General features: G+C 35.1%; 1 protein-coding gene across 3 annotated transcripts in view; it reads right to left on the bottom strand.

Annotated features, from left to right (window-relative positions):
• The window catches only part of WDR47 (WD repeat domain 47), a 62,416-nt gene that overhangs the window by 2,537 nt on the left and 37,459 nt on the right, over positions 1-22,420 (bottom strand). For all 3 annotated transcript variants that reach the window (XM_010803263.3, XM_024990034.2, XM_010803268.3), the window contains 8 exons: positions 17,521-17,699; positions 14,131-14,388; positions 11,377-11,452; positions 9,132-9,289; positions 5,055-5,224; positions 4,084-4,254; positions 3,251-3,382; positions 510-728 (listed from right to left, as the gene is read on the bottom strand). In XM_010803263.3, the coding sequence (XP_010801565.1) occupies positions 510-728; positions 3,251-3,382; positions 4,084-4,254; positions 5,055-5,224; positions 9,132-9,289; positions 11,377-11,452; positions 14,131-14,388; positions 17,521-17,699 (1,363 nt within the window). The remainder of the gene's footprint in view (positions 1-509; positions 729-3,250; positions 3,383-4,083; positions 4,255-5,054; positions 5,225-9,131; positions 9,290-11,376; positions 11,453-14,130; positions 14,389-17,520; positions 17,700-22,420) is intronic.

The raw sequence follows: 22,420 nt of genomic DNA, 5'->3' as shown, positions 1-22,420 counted from the left end.
ATTTTTTAATAGCACTAGCCAATACCTAAAATTACACTGTTTATTAGTTTGCTTTTTATTGGCCTCTAAAGTGTAAGCTCCATCTGTAAGAAAGTTACCTGTCTTATTCATCTCTATCTGTCCCTAGTTGGTATACAATAAACACCTGCTTAATGTATGTTTTAAAACAAAACTAGATACTGGAAATATACAGATTATATTAATACCCTAAGTATTTTAAAGTAGGAGTAAATAGGAGTACATAAATGTATATTTTAACATTTACTATCATTGATCTCAAAATGATCCAATATAATAAATGTTGATTCTTTTAAATATTTTATAAACCATTTAACAATTCACTTGGTTTAATAATTTGTCACAATACATTACCAAGTAATTTGCTCATAAAAGCTATAAAACTGAAACCTGAAAATGATGTATAGTCAATTACACTAGATTAACATAAAAGAAAGACCCCAAGTACAATAGGAAAGACTAAAAAAAGAGGGGAGAGCAACTTCCATCACCTTGTAGGTCTGTCACCTTTATTTTCATGTCATAGGATCCTGTTAGCAAGTAGTGAGCTCCAGGAGAGAATCGGACAGAGCGAACATCACTGGAATGAGGGTGGTAACTTTGCACCATTCTTCCTCCTCTTATGTCATATAACATGCAGCTGGAATCTTCTTGTCCTGTGGCTAAAAGACGGCCACTAGGATCTACAGCTACAGATGCCACTGCACTGCCTGTAGAGCAGGAGGAATGAAAGTTTCAATATGCAAAAATCAATACAGTTAAACTTCAACAGCTATTTATTTTCACTGAATCATACACTAAAGATTTAATAAGCTTGTTAATACTGTTCAGTTATAGTAGAAGAATCCAATAATCAACTGATAAATACTTGCATCCTTAGAAGCAAGATTCTGTGAGAAATGAGAAAGATCTTTTTTTTTTTTTGGTCCTCTGGGAGAACCCCCTGGAGCTTTACCTATAGTGCAACAGATGAGCCACCTTTCCCAATGCCCCACTGCTGGTTAAGTGTCCAGAATTCTCCTATGCCTAGCTCAGAGTCTAGCTGGGAACAAAAGATTAAATAACAAAATGTTTTAGGACACAGTGCGGAAAATATCTCTAAGCAACACATAATTAACTACCAACAGGAACTGAACCAAAAATAAGCTCTGAGTCCACAGGTCAGACCCTTTAGGCCATACAACAATGCCTCCAAGGGGATGCAAAATGGTTCTCAGGGGACAAAAAAATCCTAAATGTTAACAAGGGTTTGGAGCCCTTCAAAGTTTAGCCCTACCAAACCAAAATCTCATTCCTTAGTATTTAATTTCTCTTGTTAGGAAAAAAATAATTTTGTTTTTCCCCATAGGGGAAGCAATAATGAAAATAAGGTTGACACACACTACTGTAAACCAAAGTGGCCTGGGAAGAAAAGGGGGACCTAAGTCAGGTCCTGAAGAACAGTAAATAGTATAAATAAGAGAGAATGCATTTACATAATTACACATACATGTAATTAAAAATAATCTTTGCTTGAATTTTTGATAGAGAAAAGAGGCTATCAGGAACAGTTACATGAGAAGATGTTTAAAGGAAAAGAATAAAAACATTTAAGGATAGGTAGTTTAGTTTGGCTGGAGTTACTTGATTTAGTACGTTAACATAAAAGGTAGCTTGTAGCTAAGACATAAAGGCAGGTTAGGGCTAAACCTGTCAAGCATCTTGAAAGCCAAACTGTACAGTGTGAGCTTGTTCCTGTACAGAGTACAACATCACTGCAGGTTTCTCAGCAAGAGACTTACATGACCCAAGGAGTGCTCTAGGAAGATTAATATATGTGAAAGTGTGTATCAAATTAAAATGGACAGACTACAGAAGGGAACCCACTGGAAGATAAGATAGAATAGCAAAATAATGAAGAAAATAGGGCCTGAATGTTGACACACAGATTTCAGGAAAAACTGAATAAAGAATCAATAGTCTTGGCAATTAACTGCCTGACGGGGGGCAAAAAAAAAGAAGTCAAAAATGAGCCCCAGATTTCAAATCTAGATGCATAAGGAAATAAGAGAACCATTATCAAAAACAGAGAAAATGGGAAGAAGAGAGGATATAACGAGTTTAGCTTTACACATGCAAAGTTTATGGTGACAACGGAAATCTAGGTTCATTTATTCAACAGTTATTATAACACTACTGCTTTGGGCCAGGCACTATGGTAGGTGCTATATCTACCCTGAGAAATAAAATATATATGACTGCTGCCTTTGTGAAACTTAAAATATTTGTATTGAAGGAGACCACACACAAATATATAATCTTAAGTACTGATAAAGGAAATAAATGAAGTCTAAAGGAAATAAATGAAGTTCAAAGACAGAAATAACAGTAAGGTCCCAAATTAAGGCAAAGAAGACTTTTCTGGCTAGGTGCTAGAAAGAGCTGAGACCAAATATGAGTAGCACTTGACCATGAGAAGACAAGTGGAAGAGCATATATGAGTTGATTCAAAGTACAGAACAATGTCCATGAAAGCTGAGAGGAAAAAGCATTTTCAAAGAAAACAAAAAAATTAAGAATGAAAGACAGGCGTTTTCACTTGGAAAAGTACCTTAGAATTGCTATTAAAAAATAGAAAGGCAGAAAAGGGACTCAAAAATAATGGCAGAATACTGTGTATATAACACAAAGAGCAGTAACCTCAGTTTACATGGAGCAATCCTTGTTAAGTTAAAAAAGTAAGGCAAATATGCTACAATTTGTGTCTGTGTATATGTGTGTTTAAAGGAGAAGGGAAATTATACACAAACATTTTGGTTATATACTTACAGAGTATTTCTAGAACAATAAATAAGAAACTGGTCCCTTAGGGGAAGACACCAAGAAATGGGAGTAAGAAGACAGTGATCTATAACCTTTTGTTCAATTTCTGCCATATGTATGCATTTAAAAATGTTCTTTTAAAAGGTCTGAGTTCTAAAATGCCCTGCTAACAGAATAATTAGGGCATGATATTTAATCTCCCTGGGTCTCGATTTCCTTAGTTGAATATTATTTTTACAAATAGAATAACAGATGAAGGAATTTAAGAATTTAAAGTAAATTTAAAGTAAGAATTTACTCAATAAAACACCAAGTATTTAGTTTATATTGTTCCGATTTTTTAATATTTTGCAGGGGCAAAGAAGTAGGTCAATGCAATTTATAAAGTTTCTTTCTCATATAAATGTATTTAAATTCCAGAAAAACCTACCAGTTCCATGGAATGTTGTGCCAACAACACGAACACAGCTTGGTACTCGAAGATCCCAGAATCTAACAGTCTTATCTTGGGAACCAGATGCAATCATCCAGCCACTCCAAGTATAAAGTGCTAAAATATGCCCTATAAAAGATCACAGAGTCAGTTATTACTGTGGGACAGTACTTTGCTATAACACATTCAAAGCTAAGTATTCTTTATTGTTGAGAATGTTTATAATCTAGTTACTCAAACTGTGTGGTAGAGATTTTCCACATATATCAAATATATTGGCAATTTTCAAAAAATTAAATTCAGTAAAACTTGTATCAAAATCATAAACCTTTTGTGATGAGTCAAATATTTCAGGACATCATAATTAGTACTGAAAAAAAAAAAAGTACCATTTGAAATTATGGCAAATTTTCCAAAGAGGAAACACAGGATTGCAGGGTTACATCACCAGCTTTGGACGGGAGAGACCTGGGGAGATACCTCTGTTCTGTCATGATCAGCCGTAAGATAATGAGCAAGTCATTTTGCCTTTTCAAATTTTGCTTTTTTCACGTATAAAAATGGAGACAGGAACTTCAGGCTTATAAGGTTGTTGTGAGGGTTAAATTAAGGAATTATGTGTATAAGTAAAGGCTTTAGCAAACAGGAAAATGTCAGCTACAGTTACTGTGTTGTTATCGAAAGTTCATGACTTAGTTTTTGAAATAAAACGTTCTTCTCCTGAAGAAATCCCTTTTGATGCAATATACCCTCATTAATGAAAATGTATTGGGGAAAAAAGCATGAGATGAACAAAAGAAAGAGTAGCATCTGAGACTGATATCACATACCAGTATGTCCACTCAGAGCATGGAGGCCCTGTCCTCTCTGACAGTCAGTTGTATAAATGTTACAATCCCCTGCTCCAGCACTTATCAAAATAGCTCCACCACTTTCTGGGCCTTCCATAAATGCCAAGTCTCTAATTGTCCCATCATGCATACTAAATTCCAGATCCGGTCCTGAAACAGCAATAAGAATTTTAAAAAAAGACGCTGCTCAACTTACTGTGATAATTTAAAGATTGTTAAACTGCCTCCAAACTGACCAAGAGGAGAAGAATGGTAGAGTGGTATGCTCTATAATCATTTGGGGATTGATATAATAATCAATTTCATTTTACTGAATTAAAACAAAATCTTCAAGAAATCAAAATATCGAGGGGGCGGGGCGGAGCGAGGGAGGAGGGGCGGGCCGCCGCTGCCACGCCAAGGCCGGGCCCCCAGCGCGGGCCCCAGCCCCTCTGGCGGCGAGGGGCGGTGCGGATGACTTCTCCCGCCTCCACGCGCGCGCACGCCCGTGGCGGCCCCGCGCACTCCGCCGCTTCGCCCATCGCGCGGCGCAAGCAGTCGTTCTCCGAACCCGCGGCCGGGGCCCTGGCGTGCAGCGCGGGAAAAATAAAAAAAAATAAAAAAAAAAAGAAATCAAAATATCGATTCAGTTACCACCATCACTAAAAGAGAGCCATATACAGAGTTATCTTCTTGGCTTAAAAGCCAAGATAAATCTCAAAAGAAAATGAAAGAAAAAAACAGATACTCTAGAAAATTTCACGAATACAAGTCTGGAAGTTATTCACCCAGCCACCTTGTAAGAACTTACTAAAAAAGAATAATGCCTCATGAATGCAAGCAATTGTAAACAATTCTTAAAGGTATATTCTTGGATTTTACCAAAAACAGTACAGAGCTGTATTAGAGACACACATGGGGAAACATAAAGAACACACTAGGAGGCTATTGCTTACATACTCGGCCCCTACCTGTTGCATTACAAGTCTCTGCATTGAAGGGCAGCACTTTGACGTATTTGTCATTTGACCCTGTCGCAAGTAACTGCCCACAGGGACTCCAGGCCACACAGTAAATGGATCCTTTGTGATGTTTATTCCTTTTAAAACGTACCACTGGCTGCTTAGGTATGTCATGTGCACTGGAAAGAAAAATTGCAAAAAGATATTTCAATTTCTTGCTTAGTAAATGAATGTGAAGTTTCTGTATTATGGTTGTTCTTGAGGGAGAGAGCAAAAACGTATCAGACAACATGTTAATAACACTTTTCAAAATCTTAGATGAAACAAATTTAAAGCATATTTAAAATCAAAATCCAACCATAAAAAATTATTAACCATTATTATACTAATCTTGAGTCTTATTTCAGACCACATACAGAACAGGATATTTTTAAGTCTTCATATTTTTCATGGATTTTAATTCAGAAACTCAAAAGATTTCTAAAAAAGAGCTAGTAAGTCTTCCAAATTTAAAAAGTTCGATAAGCATTTATTAAACATATAATATGAGCAACTGCCTGGGGCAAAGAAAAGACAAAGGATAGAGAAAAATTAAAAGCAGCTAGAGCTCTGTCCTGAGTTTAATATATCTGGCAGAGATAGATGTTTCACGACTATCCACATACAGTAAAGGAAGTATTGAATATAAATGTTATAGTCCAATACAAAGTACTAGGCCTTAAAGGACAGGGAGAATTATTATACAAAAAGATGAAGGCAGGTGAACTGCTTCAGTGAAGACAAAACACAGTAGAGACCCCGGTCCAGCATACAGCATGGGAAAAAGTCTGTGGGACTGGGAGAAACCTGGGGCATTCCAGAGACTGAGAAAGATAGGATGGGTGAGCAGCTGCAAGTCCAACTGAGGAAGGTCTTAAATGCCATGCTCCTTGAGAGCTTGGCCTTTAATGGGAGCACAAAGTGAAGAGGAACTAAAAAGTCTCTTGATGAAAGTGAAAGTGGACAGTGAAAAAGTTGGCTTAAAGCTCAACATTCAGAAAATGAAGATCATGGCATCTGGGCCCATCACTTCATGGGAAATAGATGGGGAAACAGTGCAAACAGTGTCAGACTTTATTCTTCTGGGCTCCAAAATCACTATAGATGGTGACTGCAGCCATGAAATTAAAAGACGCTTACTCCTTGGAAGGAAAGTTATGACCAACCTAGATAACAAAGGTCCGTCTAGTCAAGGCTATGGTTTTTCCAGTGGGCATGTATGGATGTGAGAGTTGGACTGTGAAGAAAGCTGAGCACCGAAGAATTGATGCTTTTGAACTGTGGTGTTGGAGAAGACTCTTGAGAGTCCCTTGGACTGCAAGGAGAGCCAACCAGTCCATTCTGAAGGAGATCAGCCCTGGAATTTCTTTGGAAGGAATGATGCTAAAGCTGAAACTCCAATACTTTGGCCACCTCATGCGAAGAGTTGACTCATTGGAAAAGACTTTGATGCTGGGAGGGATTGGAGGCAGGAGGAGAAGGGGACGACAGAGGATGAGATGGCTGGATGGCATCACTGACTCGATGGACGTGAGTCTGAGTGAACTCCGGGAGTTGGTGATGGACAGGGAGGCCTGGCATGCTGCGATTCATGGGGTCACAAAGAGTCGGACACGACTGAGCGACTGAACTGAACTGAACATTGGTTTACTGGAGTAGTAGCCTCTTATTTGTACTTTAAAACATAGGCTTAAGGCCTTATTAGGTATAATGATAATATCAAGTCTCTGTAAGAAAATGTATTAACACATGTTTTTGGAGATCCATCCTAAAGGGTGAAATGACATATCCATTAAAATACTTCAGCAAACAAAAAGGATGAAGCAAATACAACCAAAAATCTTGACAGTTATTGCATTTCAGTGTACTAATCTCCACTTCTGTGTATGCTTAAAATTTTCATAATTAAGAAATTTTTAAAGAACAAGAAATATTGATAAATCTTCAATTCTTAGAAGGTGTTTAATAGTGATAGAGAAAATAAATCAGATCAAAAGATTCTCTTTTCAGTTGCATATCAAGTTCATTGCTAGGGCCAACTAATTTTGTTTTTTTTTCTTTTTTTAAATTTTATTTTATTTTTAAACTTTACAATATTGTATTAGTTTTGCCAAATATCGAAATGAATCCACCACAGGTATATCTTCAAATAATTCTTTAAATGGATTTTACCTTCATCCATTTTGCTCCATCTCCACTGCCATCACACCAGCCATTGACAACAGCCTCCTCCTACTTTTCTCCTAGCATTTAATCTTACTGTCATCTGACCCAAAGTTTATCACAGTACTGTTCTGTTGAAAACTTCCAGCAGTTTCCCTCTGCAGTCACCATAAAATCCAAAATGGACACAAAGCTCTGCATAATTTAGTTCACATCTACTTCTGTAGCCTTATCACACTCTGCTCACTGTACTCCAGCAGATCTGAACTTGTTTTGGTTCCTTAAAAAGCCAAGCTCCTTCTCATTTCATGATCCCTCTAACCTTATCTTCTTCCTTGTTTTCACATGGCTAGGTTCTATCCACCCACAGATCTCAACTTTAACACCTCTTCTTCAAAGACGTCCTACTCTGACTCCCCAGTTTCCTCATCTCTCCATCTTACTGTTACAGCACCTTATACTTTCTCTTCAGAGCACCTATCACAATGTATAATTACATTTATGAGTTTGTCTATCTGGATAATGTCCACCTTCTCCACTAAAACAGAAGTTCCATAAGGTCAATAAATATGTTTGTTTTACTCACAACTATCCCCAAAGCCTAGCACAGAGAAGGAGCTCAAAATATATTTGTTAAATAAATGAATTTATTTTTCATAAAAATCAGTTTCTTTAAGAAGAGTCTATGAAACACTTGTGCCAGCATGAAAAACACAAAAAGGGAGAGTCAGTTTAAGATCAGATGAACCCTAAATATATAAAGTCTTTGGCACTGCTTCCTAATTGTTTTTTGCTCTTTTCCACTCTCCGATCTGGAATTCTGCCTATTCTCTCTCATATAATCCTATAGCACCAATAAATGACATTACTATCACCTAACGTGATCCATATTCCTTTTCTCAACTTTTAAATGCTACTACAGACCAAAAGCCTAAATTTCTAGTTTCAGATACAGAGATATACCAAAAAATGCAAATAAATAAATAATCTCACCCCTCTGTTCTCCAAACGGGTTATAATAAAAACAAGCCTTAAGGGTTGTAAAAAATTTCCAAAACACATTATGATACGTACTCCTTTTCATATTTAAAATTTTAAAGCTCTGTGGCTTGTTTTGCTTGAATGTTTTTGTCTACGGGTATGAAAACTATTCCATTTGTGGCCATTTCTCTAACCACAAAATCTACCAAATACTTTATGCCCATTTATTTTGACAGTAAAAGCCTTAACAAATAAATTGACAAAAAAGAGCCCAAATCCAGTTTTCTGTGAGATTACGTTTAAGATATCTGCTTTCTCAGTAACTTTAAAGAATTAGTTGTATACCTAATACATAAGGTCATATGCTTGTTTTTTTTTTTGCAACCTATGCCTTTAAAGATATATCCCTTATTTTCAAATCCCATAATCTGTTAAAACAAGAGAGTTTAAAATCATAGTTACGTTGACCAAATGAAAACTGAATCTTTCTAGGTCAAAATGGTCAAATATCACATACCGCAACCTAATACTTCTGTGAAGCTATTAGTATAAGACATTTAAATTTTTCTCCAAGTCTATAACTAGCATTACTTTGTCTTCATGTAATTTAACTAGAATATAAGGATTTTGTGGATTTATTTTAAAAATGAGAAAAAATAACAGAAATAAAGAAAACTGGGCTACTGAGTGGACAGGGGCCTAATTAAAAACATTTTATGAAAAACAACTTATAAAGTTAATTGGTGATTCTTATATATATTTCCTAAGTATTGAAAACAAAAATGTAAAAGCTTAAAAAAAGGAAAAGAAAAACACTACTGAAAAGGTGATTCTTAAAAAGGGGGCCATATAGCTAAATTTAAAACTAAAGCAAAAACGGTACTACAAACCATGTCTCCTTACCTTGGATCAATCACTTCTGGATAGGCACATACTCTCAGAGTTTTTGAATTTGAACCGACAGCATATAGACCACCACCTGGATGAAAAGCCACTGCTCTAACAGCTTGTGTGTCTTCTAGGGTATTAATACAAACAAACTGCTTCTTTGATTTGTCATCCTATGGGCAGAATGAATATGAAAGTCATTCTATGAAAAAAAGAATTTGAAAGAATTCATCTTTATCCCATTTTAAATTCATTTGAACTGTATTATTCACTTTATCACTTTACTGTTCACTATCAATACAAGCATACATTCTTTTGAATGGCAAATCTAAAATAAACCAAATTTTTCTGTTTTTGCTACTCATTGCTAAACTAAGCTTGGACGGCTCATAGACATTCAAGTTTTTCTTCTTTTCTATGACAAAAGACAAAGCATAAGAATATGCATTCTCATATTAAGTTCTCTTCAACTGTCAAGGAAAAAACAGCCCACATTTGTAGTTCTTACAATAAACCATTGTTCATGTTTCTAAAAGTAGGAAATATAAAATAGTATTATTTAATCACTTTAGGGTTAAAAAAAAAAGTTTACCATTATCTCCAGCAATGATTACTCTACTATTTCAAATTCAAATTGTAAAATACCCTTTTAAAACTGCAAAAATGGTTTTAATCAGGACCTTTAATTTCAGCCTCATTTCTGTTTTCAACTGTCAACTTGTCTGCTCACCTCCCTCCTCTGAGGAAGGAAAACTCTCGACCGACCAGCGCTGTATAAAAGCTTTGGTGACTCCTACTATTGATGTCATCTGAAACCACCCTGCTACCCAGACTAGGACTGGATCCTGGACCTGGAACAAAGCCCTCCAGGCTGGGGGTGGTGCAGAGACCCACCTAAATTTTGTCTTTGTGTATATACTTGACATTCATACTTTCCAAAGGCAATTTACTTCAGCTCTGATTGTATGCTGAGTCCTCTAGAACCCATAGTGATTATATCAATGAAGAGATTATGCATCTCCCTACCCAAAGTTTTATGTATGCAGCAAAACATCCTCATTGGGGAGTAGGAGGTAAACCTGATATATTAGACTCTGTCTTATGTAACTGAATTGAATTCTTATATTATTCATATCAATGTATTTGACTAGAAATACATTTTCCATTAAGCCATATACAAGGTTGACTATTTACCAAATGAATAACACGGGTAGCTAAGAAAAACAGAAGGGAATGACTCATTGATTACATGGCCAATGGCCCATTAATAATAGTTACTGCTGCTGCTGCTAAGTCGCTTCAGTCGTGTCCGACTCTGTGTGACCCCATAGACAGCAGCCCACCAGGCTCCCCATCCCTGGGATTCTCCAGGCAAGAACACTGGAGTGGGTTGCCATTTCCTTCTCCAATGCATGAAAGTGAAAAGTGAAAGTGAAGTCACTCAGTCGTGTCCGACTCCTAGCGACCCCATGGACTGCAGCCCACAGGCTCCTCCGTCCATGGGATTTTCCAGGCAAGAGTGCTGGAGTGGGGTGCCATTGCCTTCTCCAATAATAGTTACTAAGGGTTGCTTTATAGCAGAAGTGGCAGAGCCACAATCTTACTTGCTCTTCTCCAGTGTATTTAAATTTATTAAAAGTCCGCTGACATTTAAAAAATAGACTTCACATAAAAATCCAACTTTCTAGGTTTTCTTGAAAATCGAAAGCACTGGAAACATTAGGTCAGCATATTTCTTTGTGCAAGGGACAAATATTCCTATGAACTTATCACAAAAGTAATCAACTTTATTCATTTATGTCACCTGTTTGGTCCCATAAGCATCTGAAATAATAACTTTGTTTATGGGATTAAAATTTGAACTAGAGAAAATAAGACAGAGTGAAGGTGTATACTAGTTAGGGAAGGATATCTGGTTCCAAAGCAGAAAACAAATGTATTGATGCACAGTCCAAAGGAGTAAAGATATTAAATATCTTAGCTAACTAACCACAGGGTTCAGAGAGTAGTGACACAGCTCCAATTCATGCACCAAGATCACCAGTGAACCATTAATATGAATACTCTCAAAATGTTATTTCTCAGCAACCCCTTCACTTCACTCAGTGAAAACTCAACCACCTTGAGATTACTACCACTATTAACAATAAGGACTACTTAAAGATGGTTCTTTCCTTAAATTGAGAATTCCTTGACAAGTAAATATACTTCCTTTGCAAGTAAATATAAAAATAACAAAACCTCCTTCCCCAAGTATTACCTCTTCCTCTCTTGATCTTGATAGATTCCCTGAAGAATCTCCAAGAGGTGGCTTAATGATCGAAAGTTCTGATGAACTGTGTGAATAGAAAGAAATTCAAGTACCGTTTACTCTGAATATCAAAACAGGAACTAATTTACTCTTTCAATCTCTTAATATTTTTCTTTGGGGGTTATAACATTTATTTATAAGCCACACTGATCCCAGTCATAATTACTCTCTGGAGCCATCTGTTAAGAGATGCTAGATTCCATAACACGAAGCATAGTTAGTTGTAAGGAAGGAATGAGAAGCCATTCTGGGAAAAAGATTAAGTCAAACTGTACAAATTTCATAGTAAGATGTCCACTACCTTTTCCCTGCTTAGTTCCAGAATCCTGGTCACTTTGGTTAAGTTTTAACCCAAGGAGGAAACTGGGTTGCTCTTTAGAACAATTATCTGGACCAAGAGAAAAGACTAACAGAAACTAGACAGTTGAGGGTCCCACAATAACACAATGTTTCTGTTTAATCACTTTTTTGTAAGACCAACAGGTAAACAGATGCATCCATACCTGTGGCCCTTCCTTCCAACTAGTCATTTTAAAAAAATACCTCACTTCTTACAAATGCTTGAAGAAAGCCTCCTAAATAAAAAAACAGAGTCTAGGAAATTCCCTGGTGGCCAATGGTTAGGACGCCATGCTTCCACTGCAAGGGACACAGGTTCCAACCCTTGTCAGGGAACTAAGATGCCGCAAGTCATAGGACACAGCCAAAGCAAAACAAAATTTTTAAATGGAGACTAAAGACAATTAAGGAAACAAAAGCTACCAAAATATAATTAAAATCCTTAGAAATACAAGAGGAAACAATGCAAGAAAAATATCTATTTAAAAAGTTACGGAAAATTAGAGAATAATAAAGAGCTTGAAAGATAAAAATAATACCAAAAAAAATAGAAAACAGAGCTAAGAAAATTGTTACATAAATGTTTTCAATATTCTAGTATTTATGAATCTAGATTAAAAGAGCCCATGAAGTATCCAGAAAAATGAAGTAAAACAGACCTACTCTGATATCATCATGAAGCTTTAGAACATCAGGGCAGACAAAGTCCTAAAAAATTCTACAGTAGAAAAAGCAGCAGTCCTCATTCAAAGGATCAGATCACAATGGCATCAGACTTTTCAATATGTACATGACCATAAAGTGATGCCTTTGAAACTCCGAGGAACGATTTCCATTGTAGAATTCTTTACTCAGCTATACTAAATGAAATATTTAGACACGCAAGGTCTCAGAAACTTCTCTGATGTTGTACCTCTTTTCAGGAAACTACATGAGATCCTGAAAACAGGGAATTCAATACAGGGAAGAGGCAAAGGAAACTCCCAAGAGAATAGTGAAGGACTATCCCAGGACTCTCCAGGCCTGAATAAAATGGCTTAGAAGTAATGAACATACAGTGAAGCAGGAATGATCCTGGAGGGGTGTTTCCCAGAGGGGAAATAAAAAGTACCTGATATTTTTTACTGTAATGAGGAGTTTTATGATTTTACAGTTCTGTCACAGTATCTGCAGATAGTTTAGTGATAGGTACCAAGAAAAGTAAGCATGTGCACACATACAGATGCACACCAAAAATGAGGCAATTACTCTCTCCATGAAAAATAAACAGTTCTGAGAAAAGGAAATATATTTGTATTACATGACTCAGTTGTAAATAACATTTACATGACCATAGTAATGTTAACACTAGTTAACCTATTTTGTTTAGTTTTTTTAACAAAAACCAACATATATTAGAAGAAGGTGTAGACAAAATTAATGTGTTGTGGGTAAGTAGTATGGTACCTAAATCTAACTGGCAGGGAATCAAGGGATAATAAAAACAGCAATAGAAGCATATTTTTTCAGAAATGTGGAGACACACAGAAAAGAAACAGCTATCTAGGTTGAAAATGGCAGCCTACTAAAGATAGAAGTCATGGACAAAGATGGGTAAGATAAGGGATTCTGTTTTGTCTTAAGCCTTAAAGTGCTATTTGTCCTTTTACACCATGTATGTATATTACTTTGATAGAAATAAATTTTAAAATTTGAGTTCTAGTTGAGGGGTACATGAAAAAGTTTTATATAAACTGTAATAAAGCAAGTATTAGATAAATTTATGTCCTTAAGTATAAAACTAGAGCTTTTGATACTAAATCTATAAAGCCAGTTCTATACAAATGCCAGGAGCAAGTTATGCATTTTAAAATGAACCACTCTAAGGTGGTTTAAGGCTATAATAGATGAAGAAAATGCTCAAATATTTCCATTGCATAAGTTAACACCTGTTTACTAATGATAGCAAGATGAAAATTTTTCTCTGACTACTGAAAACATAAACACGCGAGAAGTCTCAGATGCTGTAACTACCAGAGCTGCCAAGACTCTTACTGCAATCACTCCACCATGTCATAGAACAACTTTTTATGCCCTGGAAGTCTGTGAATTAAAAGATTATTTGTTGAAAGGTATCAATGGCAAGAGTAAAAAACTGGGGAGAATATAAAGCCTAAAGCTGTATGATCTCTGAGTAAAATGGGTTATAGAAAATAGAATTGCCTTGGTGGTGGTAAGAAAGCAAAAAGAAAAATAAGAGAATAAAGACAATTAAGAGACTCAGAAGTTAGTAGAAGAGAATAGATAAGAGAAATTCAACTTTCTAAGTTTCTGTTTATTAGTTTGAAGTTAACATTTCCAGGTCTTACAAAGTAAAGCACTTACATTTGATTTCCACAAGGTGATTCCTCAAGAAAAGGCATATGATTTACTGATCCAGGAATACGAGGAGTACTTGCATGAATACTTGAAGCATCATGGGTTAATCTCTGACTAGAGTCGTGGGGTGGTGTAGAAAAACTAGTTACAGAAGAATTATTAGATCCATTGCCTTTGTTCCCATTACATTGCTGGTTGAGCGCTGGTACCTCATTACCAAGGCTATCCATTCCAATATTTAATTCCCCGAGCTTTTGAATGGACCTATAAAATAAAATAATGTAACTATATTAAAATAAAAAGTTAGTCATATTCCTAACATATAGAATATTGAAAAGTCTGAGACGGTAAATACATGCACGTATAACATATATGACAAGTTTAGTACTAAAAATTACCATCATCAGTTTAAGACACAACAAAGAAACTGCAAGAAGATCCAAATTTTCCTATAAGATACCACTGTAAAAGAGATAAGACATAATAGGTATCACTGAATTTTTAAAAGTACCTTTTACCAAACAGGAAAAAAAAAAATCTGTTTCTACTTCAGTATAACTTTGGTCCAATTTTCAATACCAAATTTTTCACCAACAAAACAAAACAAGCCATTTTCATTTCATGAAATGAAATGAAACGATATTACTGTCTAGTAATATCATATCAACTAGGAAATGGATGACTAGTGCAAACCATGATGGGACAAAGTCAAGTGGCATCCCCATTATTCACACATTCACTCATTCAATTCATTTATTTTTTTTTTAATTTTTTAATTTTTTTACAATTCATTTATTCATTCTACAAAAACTATTTGCCAGGCTCTGATCTAGGCACCAGGGATATTAAACAGGGAGCAAAACAAGGTAGCCTGAGCGCTTTTCCCTCTCTGCAAGTCAGAGTAACCTGACTCCTTATGCTGGACTCAGGGCTCCAAAGAGCACTTTAGAGGAAGCTGTCAGACTCTCAAGATTTAGCCAAGAACTGGCCCAGAATCACTTTCTCCAGCCTGGATATAATATGAGAGAGGACTACATAAGGGATGTGATTACCAAGAGGTGTTGTGGTTCACTGTATTTTCTAATTTTTTAAATTAAACATTTAGTGTTCATGTACGTGTGTATGCGTGTGCACTTGTGCATGCGTGTATGTTTAGGGTTTTTAAGAGACCTTAAAAGATCAGTTTAAAATTATTAAAGGAATTGGCAGCCATTACTAAATATTTATCAGTTAAAATTTTTAAGTAAATAGGATTTCTATGAAACACTAATCTTGTTAAATGCTCCCCATATTAAAAAAAAAAAGTCTTCAGTCAAATAAATGTGGGAAATGCTAAGCATGAAGAGTCTAAAATGTTAACATAATTTTGTCTCACTAAAGTTAGGGAAGATGGGGAAGGGGCAGAATATGCCTATAATAAGAGTCAATTATTAGTAACAGAAAATATCAGAAGTAATGATATAATACTGTTATAAATAAGCCTATCATACTTTAGTTGATTTTTTTTAGTAAGTTCTATTACATAACATGACTCTTATTTCTCTAACTCTTTCTATGCCTCTGGAAGGGAAGAAGCAAAATTTAATTCTGGAAATGGCGTTCTGCTGCTAGAATGACTCAAAAGACTAAAACATTAAAGGGGAAAAGATATATTTTAATTTCTAGTTTCTATCTCTATTCAATTTGTCCTTGGTATTAGTCAGATACTTTAATGTCCTGGTACATAAAAATGAAGGTCTAGAAGAAAAGATTGAATAAAAGTATTATTTTAAAGAGTTAAAAAAAAGAATAGATAAGGAAAGGTTAAGAAAACAACAGAAATTTTATATGAAACTAATTTATAAAAGTTTAGGATAAACATCCATTGATATTTATAACAGACCTGGTTATTCTATGGATTTTTATAATATACTTACCTTTAGTATAATTTAAAATTCTAATTGCTAAAGAAATTGAGAACAGTTGTTATACCCTAAACTGAACCTAAATTGTAAGAAAAAATTCTTATAATTTTAAGATAATGAATTCTATTATCTATATTGAATTCTATTATTACAATGAATTCTATTTATAATTATCTTTAAGGAAAAATAAACCATCTTGAATAGTTTAACCTTTTTTCTGAGCAAGGACATCCATACTACTGGAATCATAGAACCTTGTCACTTTATGTTCTGACAATATTAAGTATCTGCTTTCACTAAAAAAGAAGACAGGAAGTCAAATTGCAACCATGACTTTTACTGAAATGAAGACATGTAAGAACCAGAAGTAGCAGTTCATCATATCAGTATAATTCTGATAAGCCAGTGACTTGATCAGAGGTGATAAGAAAATAATCTTCAAATTGAATGTTCAGAGGACTACCTAGACTCTAGATACCACTATAAATGTTCCTTGTGTGAAGGTCTGAAGACAGGATCAGTTTCAGGCTCACTGACTTGCAATAACACACAGAATGTCAAGCAGATTACTTCCAATATTACTGAACCAAGAAAGGATAGTCACCACTGCACTGCCCAATTATAATCATGGTGATGCATGCATGTGTGTGTGCTCAGTCGTGTCTTTTGTAACCCCATGGACTATAATAGCCCACCAGGTTCCTCTGTCCATGGAATTCTCCAGGCAAGAATGCTGGAGTGGGTTGCCATCTCCTACTCCAAATCATGATGACAGCCAACATTTATGGCATGCCTCCTATATGCTAGAAATTATTCTAAGTATTTTTTTAATATATGTTAACTCAATCTTCCAACAACTCTAGCTCAATTAAGTACACATATTCTGGTTTACAGATTTCTAAAAAAAAAAAAATGTTACCATGTATTTACCTCCTATAGTCAAAAATAGTAAGTTCATACATTTTAGAAGAAATTAATAAGAAAGAATCATTTTAATATTCTGAATTCAATAAAATCTGAAAGTTTAAGCTCTCAAGATAAGAATAAAATAACAGCTACCACTTAATATAGTGTTTACTCTATGCCAGGTACTGTTCTAAATACTTTATGTAGGTTAATTCATTTAATCTTCATGGCAACCCTGTGAAATAGATGAGGAAACAAGCAATCTGAAGACAGTAATTTCCCATAAGTCTTCAGCTACCCTGGGACATGGCCAGATCCAGAAGCAGTCCACTTTCAGCCTGTATGCTGAAACCACCATGCTCACAGCTCCCTTTGCTCAGATGTGAGAGACCATTTAACAGAAAGTGGACAAAACTGGATGAGCCCTCAGACTTCTGTGACTGAAGAGATTATGTAACTCTACACTACTTGAAATACTTAAAAAGCCTTAAAATTTCAAACTATACACAGAAAGTAGCGGTTACTGCATGCTCTTAATAGCTTTTAAATAATTCCTCATATATAAAAAAGTGACTAAAAGACCGACCTATTAAGGAATTGTTCAGTAAGATTCTGCTGCTGATCAGGACCATCCTCCTGATTCACACCTCCTTCAAGCAGCATCTGCTGGTATATCTGTCGCTGTTGCTCCTTCTGTTCTAAGTGCTGTTGATAGCGCAATCTTTGCCTATAATATTCTTGAAACTGTTCTGTTGAATCTCGAAGCTTAAAAATATTAAAAAAAAAAAAAGTTTGAGCAGACTATGATTGAATATGTTATCACTCAACAGTAACTTCCATAAGTGCTGCATAAAACATATAGATGGCAAATCAGAAAATACTTAATATATTGGATCTTTGAAAAATAACATAGTATGCATGAGTCTTAACAGTCAAATAGATCAGATCGATTAATTTGCTCTATTCCACAGTAAAAGACTGACCAAAACAAATGATCATCCTGGATCCCTGACTAACACAAATAAAAACAGACTACAGTTGTCACAAGGATGACATGAATATAGAATACAAATGTAAAGACTAGCACAAATCTATATTACTAGGAAAAAATACTGAGGGACTATATTAATATTTAATAAATACAATATTAACCTTGTCTAACAAAATTTAAGCATGTAAGTGGCTGTGGCTAAATAGGTTACTCTGGAAGGAAGCTTATAAAAAACAATACTTTAATTCAAATGGCTCTTCACAAGAAAACAAACTAAACAGATGTTAAACCCTGCAGTCTCAACATTCCTACTTCATTCTTCTAAAAGAACTACATTGTACTCAAAGGACTTAGATATTATAGTGAATTCTAACATTGGCAAAGAAAGACCCTCCTGCCAAGCTAGAGTGTGGTCAAATTACAGAGGTCATATGAACTGGATCATCTCTAAAACTGGCCAACACTGACAGTAAGCTTAACCAAGAGTCCTGCATGACTGACTGACTAAAGCTAAAACTGTCTCCCTTTCCCAGAGAATAGTAACGGTCCCCCTGTATTTCATACCTTACAGCAGTAACTCTGAAACAAAATTATCTCTATGTCCTTTAAAAAATTTTTTGTGGTAAAATAAATATAAAAATTGTAATTTTAACCATTCAGTGTGGAATTCAGTGGCATAAGAGTCATAGTGTTACATAACCACCACTATTATCTATTTCCAAAGATTTTTATCACCCCTAACAGAAACTCTATAACCATTAAGCAATAACTCCCATTTCCTTCTTCCTCTAATGTCTGCTAACTTCTATTCCATTTTCTGTCTTATGAATTTACTTATCCTAGATATATCATGTAAACAAATCATACAGTATCTGTCCTTTTGTGTCTGAATTATTTCACTTAACACAATGTTTTCAAGGTTCATCCAAGTTGCAGCCTATGTCAGACTTCATTCCTTTGTATGGCTGAGTAATACTCCATCGTATGGATACATCGCTTTTGTTTATCCATTAACCTGTGGATGTACATGAGTTATTTCTACCTTTTGGCCACAGTTAATAACGATGCTATGAACATGGATGTACAGTTATTTATCTGAGCCTTTGCTTTCAAAGCTTTTGGGTATATACCTAGAAGTAAAATGACTGGGTCATATAGTAATTCTTGTTTAGATTTTTGAGGTACCACGAAACTACAGTGACTACACCATTTTACACACCAACCAGAAATGTATGAGGCCTCAAATTTCTCTATTTTCTCACCAACACATTACTTTCTACTGCTTTGATTTTAGACTGTTAGCCATTCTAGTAATTGCGAAGTTATAATTCATTGTGGTTTTGATGTGCATTTCCCTAATGACAAGTGGTATTAGGCATTTTTCTCATGTACTTATTGGCCATTTATAGACATCTGGCCAATTTGGAGACCTGTCTATTCAACTCCTTTTTTAAAATGGATTTTTTTATTGTTGACTTGTAGTTCTTTATATTTTCTAGATACTAAAACCTTACCAGATAAATAATTTGCAAATATTGTTCCCATTCTGGAGGCTGTCCTTTCAGATTATTGATAATGTCCTTTGATGCAAGTAAGTTTTTAATTTTGATGAAGTTCAATTTTTGCATTTGTTGCTTAAGCTTTTGGTATTATACCTAAGAACATATTACAAAATCTAAGGTTGTAAAGATTAATCCCTATGTTTTCTTCTGAGTTTTATACTTATGTAGGTCCTGTACTTAAGTTGTTGATCTAGTTTTAGTTAATTTTTATATACAGTGTGAGGCAGAGGTCCTACTTCCTTTTTTGCATGTGGAAATCCAGATATCAAGCATCATCTGTTGAAAAGATTATTTCTCCCCCACTAAGTAGACTTGGCATCCATACCAAAAATCAACTGGTCACAGATATATGAAATTACTTCTGGCCTCTCAATTTATTCCACTGGTCTATATGCCTATCCTTATACAAGAACTACACAGTTTTAATTACTGTAGCTTTATAGTAAGTTTTGAAATTATAAAGTGTGAGTCCTACAATTTTGTATTTCTTTTTGCAAAATTGTTTTGGGTATTCAAAGCCTGCTGCAATTCCAAGTATTTGAGTATTAGCTTTTCCATTACTACAAAATAGACAGTGGAATTTTTTACAGAAATTACATGAAACTTGTAAATAATGTTGGGTAGCATTTACATCTTAACAGTATTAAATTTTCTCATTCGTGAACACAGAATGTCTTTTCATTTATTTAGGTCTTCTTTAACTTCTTTCAGTAATGTTTTGTAGATTTTGGCATACAAATTTTTCACCTCCTTAATTTATTCCCAAGTATTTTATCCTTTTATATGCTGCTGTAAACAAAACTGTTTTCTTAATTTCCTCTTCTGATTGTTCACTGCTGGTATATAGAAACACAAACAATTTTCATGTGTTGATCTTGTACCCTGCAACTTTGATGAACCTGTTCATAAGCTTTAATAGCTGTCATGTGGATGCTTTCTGATGATATATAATATTTATGTCATCTGTGAATAGAGACAGCTTTACTTCTTCCTTCCCTATTTATTTATTTTTCTGGTCTAACTGCTCTGGCTAGAACTTGTAACAAATGTTGAAGTAACAATTGTGAAAGCAAGCATCCTTATCTTTGTTCCTGATTATAGGGAGAAAGCTTTTATTCATTCCCCATTAAGTATGATATTAGCTTGGTTTTTCCATAAATAATCTTCACCATGCTGAGGAAGTTCCATTCTATTATTAGTTCTCTGAGAGTTTTTAACAGCAAAGAGTGTTTGATTTTGTCAAATGTCTTTTCTGCATCAATTGATACAATCACATGTTGTTTATTTTTTCCTTCATTCTATTAATGTGATTATTAAACTGAAAGTTTTCTATGTTGAACCACCACACTTGCATCCTGCAATCAATCCACTTGGTCAAGATGTATAATCCTTTTAATATGCTAATGGTTTTAGCTTGCTAGTATTTTGTTGATTTTTGCTTATATATTCATACTACATGTTGGTCTGTAGTTTTTTCCTAATACTTTCACTTGGCTTTGCTATGATGGTAATGCTGAACTCACAGAATGAGTTAGGAAGGGTTCCCTCCTCTTTTATTTTTTGGAAAATTTTGAGGATTATTGTTAACTCTTCCTAAATGTTTATAGAATTCACCAGTAAAGTCATCTGATCCTTGTCTTTCCTTTGTTGGAAAGCTTTTTGATTACTGATTCAATTCTTTACTCAATATGGATCTGTTGAGATTTTCTATTTCTTTCCAAGTGAGTTTAGTAATTTGCTTCTAAGGAATTTGTCCACTTCATCTAAGTTATCTAATATGTTAGTTTACAAATGGTCATAGTATTCTCTTATAATCCTTTATATTGTCGTAAGGTAGATATGCTAAGTCATTTCAGTCGTGTCCAACTCTGTGACCCTATGGGCTGTAGCCCACCAGGTCCCTCTGTCCATGGAATTTTCCAGGCAAGAATACTGGAGTGGGTTGCCATTTCCTCCTCCAGAGGATCTTCCCGACCCAGGGATCAAACTCACATCTCTTGTGTCTCCTGGACTGGCAGGTGGGTTCTTTACCACTAGTGCCACCTGTAAGGGAAGCCCTGTAAGGTATTTTTATTTATTTTAGTTATTCGCTTTTCTCTTTGTCAGTCTAGCTAAGGGCTTATCAATTTTGTTGATCTTTTCAAAGAACCAACTTTTGATTTTGTTGATTCTCCCTGTTGTTTCCCTTTTCTCTTTTATTTCTCTCTCCTCTAATCTTTATTATTTCCTTACCTCTGCAAGCTTTGGATAGAGCATGCTCTTCCTTTCTTTGGCTCTTCAAGGCATAAAGTTATTAATTTGGGATCTTTCTTCTTTTTTTAATGTAAGCATTCACAGCTACAAATTTATCCCTGAGCACTGCTTTTGCTGCATTCCATAAGCTTGTTGTCTATTTGTTATGTTGTACTCATTTTCATTAGTCTCTAAGTATTTTCTAATTTCCCCTTGTGATTTCTTCTTTGACCCACTGGTTGTTTAAGAACGTGTTGATTCATTTTTTCAAATTTTCAATTTAAAAATTTTCCTTGTTACTCATTTCTAGCTTCATTCCTCTGTGGTCAGAGAAGACACTTTACATGATTTTAAATCTTTTAAAATGTACTGAGTCCTAAGATACTGTCCATCCTGACGAACGCTGCATGTGCACTGGAGAAGACTGTGTACTCCACTACTGTTGAGTATTCTACAGATGTCTGTTAGCGCTAACTGGTTTACAGCATTGTTCAAGCCCTCTATATCCTTACTGGTCTTCTGTTTAGATGTCTATCCATTATGGCAGGTATGGTATTGAAACCTCCAACTATTACTGCAGAACAGTCTATTTCTCCCTTCAGCTTTGCCAATGTTTGCTTCATATATTTGGGGATACTGTTGTTTGGTACATATCCATATGTACTTTTAAGGATAATTTTTCAACCTCATTTTTAATATTT

This window comes from Bos taurus, chromosome 3 (genome assembly GCF_002263795.3).
Source record: "Bos taurus isolate L1 Dominette 01449 registration number 42190680 breed Hereford chromosome 3, ARS-UCD2.0, whole genome shotgun sequence".
In the NCBI taxonomy this organism is placed as follows: Eukaryota; Metazoa; Chordata; class Mammalia; order Artiodactyla; family Bovidae; genus Bos; species Bos taurus.
This window is presented reverse-complemented; position numbering and strand designations above follow the sequence as displayed.